General features: G+C 31.7%; 1 protein-coding gene across 1 annotated transcript; it reads left to right on the top strand.

The window, feature by feature from the left end:
* Nucleotides 1–371: 371 nt before the first annotated feature.
* LOC124374069 (28S ribosomal protein S28, mitochondrial-like) lies at nucleotides 372–3,396 on the top strand (the record flags this gene model as incomplete). The annotated part of the gene is given in 3 exon segments (XM_046832366.1): nucleotides 372–410; nucleotides 412–495; nucleotides 3,188–3,396. Coding segments are annotated over 3 exon segments (282 nt in total), but the record flags the coding sequence as incomplete, so codon positions are not given.
* Nucleotides 3,397–12,349: the final 8,953 nt, after the last annotated feature.

The raw sequence follows: 12,349 nt of genomic DNA, 5'->3' as shown, positions 1-12,349 counted from the left end.
TTTTAGAATAATTAAGAGAGAACTGTGAAAAATTTAATATTATCTCTTTATTAGTATTAGCTGTAATAAGCTTCAGTGATTATATCAGAAATTTAGATTTGTCAATTTAAAAAATGTCAGGTTGTGCCAATCACCACGATGTGCTACTGGACTGATCATGAAAACTTGTAGAATTGTATTCAATTGATTGATTAGATACTGAGATTCTTCTCAGATTTCAAGAGATGCAATGAATCTAAGTACACATTAATTAAAATTATTAGAACTGAAATAGTAATTTATCTATTAAGTATGTTATATTTAAAACATGCTAACAAAATGGTCTTGTGAAAAGTAATTCATGATTATTGTAGAATACATTTTTGTTTCAGCTTGGAGATCCTGAAGGAAAGATTGTGACAGGGACTATATTATAATGTTGTGGATGATGATTTATACGTAGATTTTGGATGGAAATTTCATTGTGTTGTTACTAGACCTTCAAAAAATGGGACAGTAAGAATAATTTATTTATAAATTAATTGGTAACTAACACTATTTTATAGTTGGTATCTTATTATTCTTACATTCACGACGACGTGTTTTTTTTTTAACCCCATTCAGGTACATGTAATTTTCACAACTGCTGTCCTGTATATGAACGAGTGAGTACTCACTGTGCTTTTCGTAAAGCATTGTAAAAAAAAAGAAAAAAAAACCATGTACCATGTACAGCAGTCATGTACCTAATGGGGTAAATGTTGCTGTACATTTCCTTATTGCGTTTTTATTGTTTGCTTGTCTTGGTGGTTTGTTAAATTAGATCTTACACTTAAATAAACACCTCAGACTATTGTGTACACTGTGATCGGACGCAAAATTTCATCTTAATTTTTTAAGGTAAAAAGTTTTTTTAAATACCCCTTGGGGTACAGGAGAAACATTGAAAGAATATATTGAAATAATTTTTTTTACAAAATTGAAAAGCCTAGATACTTTTCTCTCTTATAACTTAGCTGTTTAATTAAAAAAAAGACTATGGTTTTTCATTGTTATTATTGAAAATTTCAATGGCAATCAAAAAGTCAGGAAATTAGCCATTGTCGTGAACATGTTAATAACTACATTTGTGACCAGAAGTGCTTATTCTCTAAGTTTGTCCTATTACTTACCATTTATATGATGTTCCTCTCTTAAATCTCTTACAGTACAATCAAGTAATCCTGAATCCCAATTTATTTTTTATGCTTCTTCAGACAGCTTTAAATGTTATATTATTATTATAAATTACCAGAATTAAGATTATTTAAGGACTACGTGAATGTAATACACCAGCACCAATAGCCAAATGTTTCTGTACTACTCTCATAGCAATTTGAGGCATTATACTAAATATGTGTTTTTAAGCATGCTAATTGTAAATAAAATACCAGAGCTAGAGCTAAAAGATGCATGTTCCCACACAAAGACAAATAAAGTAGACTGGTCTTTGGCTGATGTGCTGAGATAAGCACAATGATTAGATGTTGTTTCCTAGGCAGAGTTTGCTGTGACAAAAGTGCTAAGTGTTGTAAAGTTTTAAAAAAAAACGAAAATCCACAAAAGATACAAATTTAATGCAAAATTTTATTTACACTATTTAAGCTGCCATCCTGATTATATTAAAACATCTATTTCCAAAAAGTGTAACTGTTTACAATAAAAATACTTTGTTCTGTTAAATTTTGAATATGATTGTCTAAAAATGGAAAAAATCTTCTTTTGAGAATATAGGATATCCTGAAAAAAGTTCATAACATGAAAAAAAACTAATGTAATTAATTTATTTCAACGGTACAACACCAATTTTACAAATATTCCAAGTAGATCCGAATGAAACCAACAATAGATAATAAGTATACAAACAAAACAATATCAAGGTATTTAACATATAAGAATTAATTGTAAAACAGAGACTACATAGTATGTAAACACAAGATTGTAGGTTGTTATGATATATTACAGCTCGATGTTGGTTGCCCCTTATGTCGAAAGATTGAGTATGCGGACGGAGTTCAGATATCAAACTACCACTTTGTTGCACCATAAAATATTGAAGTTCAAGTCCTGGTGTGTGGGTTATTTTGGCCAGGCCAGGCAGGTGGACTTCTTGCAAGGACAGGATTGCTCGACGCTGGTTGATTCGATTATCTCACAATAACCACCGTATCTGCTTCGCTGCACGATTGGCAAGTGCACAGATACATGAGAAAGACAAGGCATGGTTTTGACAGAAAAATGTTTTATCAAAAAACTGTAAAGAATATTAATATTAGTAAATAAATCATGGTACTGTCTATGGAAATGTTTTAATAGATTTCCTTTAGAAACTTACTAAATTGGCTTAGTTATTCAATAAAATTATGTGTGGAAGTACTAGGCTCACCTGCATCCTAAAAATAAAATAAAATAAATTTGGCCCTCGAACCAAAAAGTTTGGAGACCTTTGATCTAGAGGAATGTTCCGTAATAAAAATGCGATTGTCAGCCAAGCTAGTTTTGGGAGGTCAAAATAAGATAGTATATATCAAGTTAGTTTAAAGATATCAAATGATAAATTTTGTTTTAGTTTGAATTTCTTAGCTTGAAAACCAAAAACCAATTGCCTATCTGTAAATAAAAATTAAAACAGTTTTTAACAAACTTTATAAATACTTAACTATTTGGCTGAAAATAGTAACTTTCAGTCTCTATCTCAATATTTGATGCTGATATAACTATAATTTAGATGTCTTGATAGTTATAAATGTTTGGAACCACAATAAATATTGGCTGTTACAAAATTTATCATTATCATTAGTATTTTGAACCTTTTTTTGTATTAATTGTGGATAACGGTCAATTTCTCAAGAAACTTCCTCTGTAAATTTTATGCAAAATTACGGCGTTCTTATTCAATTCAAATTGGTTTACCTCTCCAAGACCATAAAAAAGATTCCAACTAAATTATAGGTTGTTTCCCATTGATCATTGATTATGTATGAGCAGCATCTTAGTAGTTGTAAGATTTCATTAATTAATAGATGTAGATTAAGCACACATTGAATAATCTGAGCTTAGTCAATAAAATATGCTCTATGTTTAATCTAACAAAATATTTAAAGAAGGATCAGCTAACAAAACAATCTGTCCATAAAGCTAACTCAGTAATGATGGATGTTTAAGTGAGTATGTGAGAGGTGCTCGTGTCCGTTTGAGTCTGAGAGACCTGGAGTTGTCATCTAGATTCCTCGGCTCGGAAAAAGATCTCACATTGCTAGAGGCGGATGCAACACTGCTGGGGCTCATTTCATCCCCTGCCAGAAGTGGAGTGACGTCAGCCAGTTGAATTTTGTTATACCTTTTTAATTAGTTATTAAAGTTTTTTCTTTATTGTTACTTCATATTTTATATGATTAGGACCTTAAACCATTTTAAGTTTTTATTTTTAACAAGACAAGACCTGTTGAGGAGTTCTGATGGCTATAACCATTGACCTACCTAAGGTTTTACTAAAGTAAGCAAAATCATCATTATGGATTCCAGGCAGTAAAGAACACTTTTGAGTTGTATTTATTCAAAATACATTAAAATATTATAAAAGTCGCAAATTATGATTATTTGCACCTCCTAGGTGTTAAAACTGTACATTCTTTTAGAATTTTGCTAAAGTAATAATCATTTTTGAAACTCGGGTACACACAAAAAGTACTACTTTACCTTTAGTCACTCATAAGCAGTTTCTTTTCTTTTATGCCCAGTCTGTGTTGTATTTGAGCACACAAAGCAGCAATTTATTTTCCTTCTTTTTTTTTTTTTTTTTTTTTTTTTTTTTTTTTTTTTTTTTTTTTCATTTTTCCTTCCTAGTAGAGGGTGCAGTAAATGGTGACATGACAAGCGTAGCAGGTGCACCCTCTTCTCTCAGTGCATCATGTGTTTCCAATATTTGTTTTGATAACGTTTATTTTGAAGACCATGATGCTGTTGTATTTGGGATTCTTGATTAAATGTACTGCCTACTAATACAAACATCCCAAATAACTGTAAGTGGACTTGGCATGATGTACTCTGTTGCTAGAGCCAGCACCCTACAGCAATAATTACTTTAAACATTTCACAGTTGAGATAATGTATAAGAACGGCCACTATAGTACGAGACATTTCATTGTAAACTTGGTGGCCATATGGGCAGCAGAGGCAGATTTGAAGATTTGCCGCCCTCCCCCCCCCAACCATGTTAAGCAAATAATTGTTTAAACAATTCTAATTTACAAATTGTTATGTTTACAAGTAATTTTGTTTCACATATTTTTAACTTTTGGAATAATTTATTTTTTATTAAAATTTGCCGCCCTGGGCTATGACCCATATGGAAAATACAGCCCCGATGGGCAGCTACTGCACTCCACTATCCCCTTCACCTTGTGGCATTGTCACAGTTGTCAAATTGGGTGCGTGCGCAATGCCGCATTTACGCGTCGGCATATGGCGAGGAACTAGATAATGTACTTACGTGTTTGAATGCATCAATGAAATAAAAATTATATTACACAGGGGTATAGCACTGATTTTATTAACTTCACATAACATGTTTATTCTTTAATTTCCAAATAATAAAACTAACCAAATATGTACAAGATATATATAATGTAACTAAGTATAATTATTTATAATAACATTGAACAGTTACATTAATAATGTGATAACACAAAGATTAACTATAAACTTATGACTATTACTTGTAAGAAGAATGTCATGAATTTGCTAGTAGAATGCAGATAGTGTTGTTTCTACAAATATAATTATATTAGAACATTTTATAGACAAAATCATATTTTATTAAAATGTTATCCTAATTATTGTTGCAACAATTTATTTCATCTTAGATAACAGGATAATACTTGTACTCTATCTAGATAATGCTTGGGTGAATTTCATGCAAGGAACATTAATTTAACAGGTACTTTACAAGTTTTTATAACTTTGTAGTCAAATATTTGGATATTGGTAATACAAACATCTTGTGATCCATATCAGAAAAGCATGATATTGAGTTGATTATAATGTATTTACCATGTCATATGATGCATTAGAACAATATTTAGAAACAAGTGCTCTCATTAACACATTAAGTTCCAATGTCTCATGCTACTTGACACTATCTAGATATTCCTCACTATACAAAGGAGACTCTGGCACTGTAAGAATTAATGCGTTCAATCCTGGTGGCGTTAAAGTCACACCACTAGTATGGCTAAATTTAATGTTTATGTAGATAACTAATAATACCTAATCAACTTTGGTTTCTGGAAATCAGTCTTGAAAGTATTAGCGATTTTTTTATGTTTACAACTTGAGTTTCAGTTGATTTGTAGTCATCTTTTCTGCTTAGATGACTGGTTAGGTCGCTATTTTCTCACATGTCTCACCATTATTATTTACGAGTTGAGTGAGTTTGAGGTTACCACTTTCACATCATAACCATTTTATATTATAAAAAAACTCTATACCTATAAAAAAAATTATTATATTTATTATTACTCGATAAATGGTAGTACATACTATATCAAGAGTTTTAACGCAATTATTTGGTAAGAATGATGCATGTCAACACCAATAATACCGGTGAGGCCACAGTGGCGTCATAGTACTTTTTATGTAAAAGAATCATTTCATTGAGAAAAGATATTTTATATCATGATTAAAAGTAATGTGTGTTTAATAACACGTTCAAGCCCAGCCCTATTTCGGATTATATCACCCGAAAAACCCAAACTTAGTTTTTTAGCCTATTGTCTTCATTTAGCATTATAATTACGGAATATAAATACTTTTATTAAAAAAAAAAAAAAAAAATGTGGACATATGTCACATTGACGAAATATTTGTGTGTTGGAACTGCTTATATGAAAACACAGCTTTATTTGTAACACAGAGGAGTCCTACCGGAGTAGATACAAATCCTACACATATCTTGAAGAAATTCCAATGATAGGGAGAAGAACTGCTGTATTTGTAGTGTAGCCAGCACAAAGACTGGTAGGAAAAGAAAAAAAAAAATCAAACGTTTATGTGCAGAAAATGCAAAAAAATAGTTGACACCCCAAGTATTTTCCTTTTCATCACTACTAAGTTTTTGAGTTTTTTTATGTAAATGTTATCCCACTTGAAAAATTAGATAACTTTTACAATGTATAATTGACAGTTTAGATTTACTTGTGTGTTGTTAATTTTATCTGTATTTTTTCCTTAACTTTATATGATTTTGTGTAAAATCATGAACAGTTTTAAGACTTCACAAGTTGTACCGATTGTTAGATTTCCAAAAGAATGCCACAATTCTTTTATTTGTGAACATTTTACCATTAAATTTTAGCAGTATGTACATAATTTAATTGGCTTTATAGTGAATTTATTGAAATAGAGTGCAGCTATTGTTTTCATCACCATAGAGGCGTCCAAATTTTAAAAAAAACCAAAATTGTTTTCATGTAAGTAAATTTGTTTGTAATAAAAAATATTGTATTTCGAGTCTGGATATTTTTAGTATTTTATTTAAATAGGTTGAATTTGTATCTATAATTAGGTAAAAAATCATTACATTTGTGCAGCAAATAAATGGTATTAAAAAATTATTTACCAGCACATTACAAAAAAAGGGTTAGAAACCCTCTGGTACTGGCAGGTTACACTTGTAAATAAATGCTTGACACTGGGTAAAGCACAACTTGAAAAATACCTATGGCACTACAAGGGTTAAATTAAAACAATTACAAAGGCAAACTTTTCTATGTGAATCACAGATTTACATTATTGGTTTAGGCCAAAAAATCCCAAAATTATGCACACATGAGTGCAGTAGAGCGTCAAAAATTCGGACGTCAAAAATCCGGGACCGTCCATAATCCGGATTCAATTCAATTCTGGCTGGAAAATATTTTGTTTATATATGGACAGATTTTAAAAGTCCATATATTTTCGTAATTTAAGTAGTTTTATTAATCACAGTTATACATAGGTACAGTATTTTAGTGTTATATAGCCTAGATATACTTTACAGGTGGAAATATGATTACTGTATTTTTTTCTGTAAGTTAAACATTTAAAGCTTTTTTTAATAACGTAATGAATAATTTTTAATTACCTGCTCCACGTAACACAACATCGTGATTTATGCACAATTAAAACATAACTTTTCATTACCACACTTTGCCATTACCTCTTTATTGGTTCATTTCGAAAATGCAGACATTTCAATACTCCGGACGGGGTCGGGTCCCAATTGGTCCGGATTATTGATTGCTCTACTGTACTTGATTTGCCATCGGGTTTCTCCCAACAGTGTTGTAGGTCAAAAGAAGGATTTTAACGTATTATAACTTTCTACAATTTTAATGAAGCACGAAAATTTAAAAAGCAATTGCTTTAATAATTTAAACTTAAGTCTTGTTGTCCGTGAATAATGATCAATTTGGTAACTAGTTAATACCTAATACTCTGTAATATAATCAAACAAAATTTAAATCTAGATGGGGTCTTTTGGGAAATGGCAGGAATGATCTTTTTTCTTATATACAGGGTGAGTTTTTTAAAGTGATCCAATAGCTAACTTTTTAATTACATGACTTAGCACCACACTTTAAATTCGGAACTTGCTCAATTTTAAGTTTCACTCAGGAATACACTTTCAAATTTTTTGAAGATGGCCGCCATTTTCTAATATGGTGGCCAACTTTAAAATCTTTTATGGAACACCCTGTATTTATGTTGTTTTTTAGATTCTACTCTAAAAAATAAAATCTTTTTGTACTTGGAGAGTTTTTCCATATCTCTAATAGTTTCAGGAGCTATGTGGACTGGAAGGTTTCATAATTTTTTCCAATATGGCGCCCAACTTTAAAATCTTTTACGGAACACTCTGTATTTTATGTTGTTTTTAGATTCCTACTCTACAATATAAGACATTTTTGCTTCTGAAAGTTTTTCTATATCTCTAATGGTTCAGGAGCTACGTGGACTGAAAAAGTTTTCACCATCAGTCCGAAAAAATCCGAAAACTTCCAGTCCACGTTGCTCCTGAAACCATTAGAGATATAGAAAAACTTTCAGAAGCAAAAATGTCTTATTTTGTAGAGTAGAATCTAAAAACAACATAAAATACAGGGTGTTCCATAAAAGATTTTAAAGTTGGGCGCCATATTGGAAAAAATTATGAAAACTTCCAGTCCACGTAGCTCCTGAACTATTAGAGATATGGAAAAACTCTCAATTACAAAAAGGTTTTATCTTTTTAGAGTAGAATCTAAAAACAACATAAAATACAGGGTGTTCCATAAAAGATTTTTAAAGTTGGCCACCATATTAGAAAATGGCGGCCATCTTCAAAAAATTTGAAAGTGTATTCCTGAGTGAAACTTAAAATTGAGCAAGTTCCGAATTTAAAGTGTGGTGCTAAGTCATGTAATTAAAAAGTTAGCTATTGGATCATTTTAAAAAACTCACCCTGTATAAGTATTTTTTTTTAATTTTGTTAATATAAATCATGGCTAGGATTATGGTAGTCAAAACGATGGGTTGCGGATAAATTTGGAAAAACTCTACACTTATACTGTACATATGCAATATGAAATAAAAATTGTTTACTATTTTGTTGAAAAATACCAGGAGTTAAACAATACATTACAATGCCCTTGGCATAGAAATTTTATCATAACATTTAAAAGAAAGTAAATTAAATCAGTTAATTACAACAATCTCAGGTGAACAAATTAAAAAGTACTTCCTTGTTGGGATGTTGATAATATAAAAATATCATGTAGGTTAACAAGATTAAATGTGTAAAACAATGTGCATTAAATATTTTAATTTACCTCTATATTTTAATTCTTATGTTCCGTCTGGAACTTTCAAATCCCATAGTAAAGTGAATCCTAAAATCACAAAAATAAAATGCAACAGATAAACAACAGAGATAAATTATACTGCATATTGGGTTTTAAATAATAAATACAGATTTGGTTCAAATCAATCCAATCTGACGAAAGATACTTACAATAACCGTACAGGAAGAAAGGAAAAAAATTATGTTTTAAAATTATAATAATTCAGTTCACAAAATATGATAAAATTTGTGTAAGCTATAAACCAAAACTTACCATTAAGAAGGATGCGCCGATGTAAAATGGCTTTCAAACGTACATTCATAGTTGGGAGGAATGTAACACCACAGTAATTTAGATCGGAAATTAGGATCTTCGTTATTGTACCAATGTTTCCAGATATTACCAACAACTTGTCCATCAAGATTGAGAATCTAAGAGAAAATTAACATTATTCATGTTCAAATCTTAAACTTCCATAAACTTGTACACCCAAATTTTAATGAATTCCTCAATCCTTAATGGAATTGTAAGTATTTACATTTTAAAACTAAAGTATCATAGTTTTTAACTTTCACACATCTGTTGTCCAACTAAAGAGGAGACATTATAAATATACAGAAACCCTCCATATTAATTGTGCTACCATTGCATTCTTAAATTGACAGAATTTATTGGAAAGTTTAAATGCAGAATTTCACCTACGTATCAGTAACCCTTGTAAATGTTACTCCAAAATTTGGCACCATTTTTTAACACGGAGACCAATTTTAGAAGCACCTTATGTTTTTTGCTACTTTTGAATCTCCTAACTCTATGATATGTAGAAGACAAAATCCTCTCTCACTTACATCGATCACTAATTCCTCAACTTCCCGAAATTTGAAATTTGGCATGTGTATGTCTCATAACATCAATAGAACACCTAGAAGAACTATATTTTTGGGTTTATAATTTCCCAATGTCATAGAAAGTCAAAATTTGACACACAATTGCTTAAATAGAAATAAAAAAGTATTACCATGAAGAAAAACCACCCATATAGGTTTGAAATAGTGTTGCATTCATAGAAAAAGTACATTTTTGTTTTTCAACTTTCCAATGTTCTACACCAATGAAATTTGGACACATCTGTGAATGCTCTCATCAGAAAAAGAAAAGTTTCTTCATGCAGGTCAACCACCCTTAGGGAATTAAAAATACAGTTGGAACCCAAATGTGTGTTTTTCAACTTCCTATTGGCCTAGATTTTATGAAGATTAATCATCCTAAGGGATTTTAAGGGTGGAAACCTAGAAGAACTATATTTTTTTTTCAACTTCCAAATGGCCTAGTATATATAATCGTTTTAATCCTTGAAATGTTTACGAGCTATATATACGAGTATATAGTTTATACATAAAGTTATTCTTACACGTAATTTTTGCAGTATGAGAAGACATGCAGCAATCTGATGCATCAGAACCTTTGATTTTCAAAACAGTGGCTCCAGCACTGTCTTTAATACTGAAACTTTGAAGTTTGTACTTCTTGTTTCTACGGTTCCAGCCAAGTGCCCAGGAGGGAAATACACCAGCAATTTCTGTAAATATTACTAAAAATCAATTTTTTGCTCTCAGTTATCATAATGTTATTTTTCTCAAAATATATCCAGTATATAACATTTCTGAAAGCAAATTACAAATTCTTTATTCAATGGTGTTTGAACTCCATGAATATTTATTGATATGTTTTGTCAAAACTATTTTAAATAGTCTACTGCAGTAAACTAATGCTAACATCAAGGAATAAAATCTATTATGGAGGCTGACCAAGAGATCTATTATAAAGGCAATTCAAACATTCAAGTCTAATCATAGTGTGTAGACAGAGATACCCGGTTCACAGATCAACGAACCTATGGCATTGTGACCATTTGGTGAGAGATTAATGGGAAATTCAATGGATTCCCAGAATTTCAGCGCCTTAAATTCACAGCCAGTACCTTTCATCTTGCTCTTTCCCTAAAAAAGAATGACCTCCTGGCGTAGTGAAAGAGGTTTGAAGTTTGTTCAGGGGCTTATTACAAACAATCCATCGTTTATGCCAGTAATAAAATGTTTATTAACAATATAAAAGCTCTTGCATTAGAGTTGATGAGGATGTGAACAGCCTGTCTTTACGACGCCACTGCAGTGGTGGGCTGTGCATCACACACTGAGGTCAGTTAATTATGACCAGTTAACAGAGGAATGCTACTGTTGAGTTTTGTTCCTGTGGCAATATTTTGGTCCAATTGCGCTGTATGCAGTTTGTTCCATTGACAGTTATGTTCTCTTGTTTCTATGATCAGTAACGAGTGATTGAAAAATCATTTAACGTTCATTTGGACATTTCGTACATTTTAAAAATTGTTATAGAAATTAATACAAAAATGTCAGTGTAAAAAAGTTAGGCAATAGTTGTAGTATATTTGTAAAATATTCTGTATAACTTAGGTGCATTATTGAATTCCTTTTTATCTCATGCAGCAAATATGTCACAGAATATTATGACAAAGTTTATTCTGTAAAATTGCAATAAAATCTTATCACTTTATTTAAGGCCCCCCATCCACTTACAGTTCTAACTGCAGTCCTGGACTGAGACAGTCCGGGACTGCAGTTAGAACTGTAAGTGGATGGGGAATCCGGCAGGCGAATCGTTGGACTGTCAACTGTCGCACGGTGCGACAGTTCAACGATCGGACTGCAGGCGGAAACTGCTAGTTAGTGGAGGCTCCCGTGACAGGCCACAGTCGACAGTCCAAGCTGCGAGATATGCGCATGCGCTAGCTCAGCTGCTCCGTGTCGGCCTCATGCGTCATTGAGTGGTGAGCGTTTGGTGGTTGCGCATTGTTTTGTTTGTGACGCGGCAATCATGGCCAGTTGGTCGAAGGATAATCTTTTTACAGTTTATAGAGGAGTTTAGGAAACATGAATGTGTATGGAAGGTTAAGTCAAAAGACTATCACAATAGGGAAAAGAAGGAAGCAGCCCACCGTAGTTTACTATTAGTAGTGAAAGGGTTTGACAGTACTGCAACAAAAAGCGATGTGTTGAAGAAGATAAACAATATCAGAAGTGCATTTCGTAAGGAACAAAGAAAGGTAACAGCCTCTCAACGTTCTGGCAGTGGTACAGACGATATATATGTACCAAAGCTGTGGTACTACAGAGAACTTTTGTTTCTTATTGACCAGGAAGAATGTCTAGGAGGGACTTCCAACTTAGGAGAAGGAAGAGTCAGTGAAGACGAGGTAAGAGAATTAAATTACTAGTTTTGCGGTTCTTAAATAATGTATTTCACAATGCTACAACTAACTTACAGTTTGTCATCGGAGGTATTTTGTTTTCAAATAATCATTATAAAACTAAGAGATGTATCTGTCTTGCCATTCCACTTTTCCTTTGTTGCTAAAATAATGAACAAATTTATTTCTTACTTCTTTTGCA

Source organism: Homalodisca vitripennis, unplaced genomic scaffold (genome assembly GCF_021130785.1).
Source record: "Homalodisca vitripennis isolate AUS2020 unplaced genomic scaffold, UT_GWSS_2.1 ScUCBcl_7167;HRSCAF=14729, whole genome shotgun sequence".
In the NCBI taxonomy this organism is placed as follows: Eukaryota; Metazoa; Arthropoda; class Insecta; order Hemiptera; family Cicadellidae; genus Homalodisca; species Homalodisca vitripennis.
The sequence above is the reverse complement of the archived record's forward strand: the minus strand, read 5'-3'. Positions and strand labels throughout refer to the sequence as shown.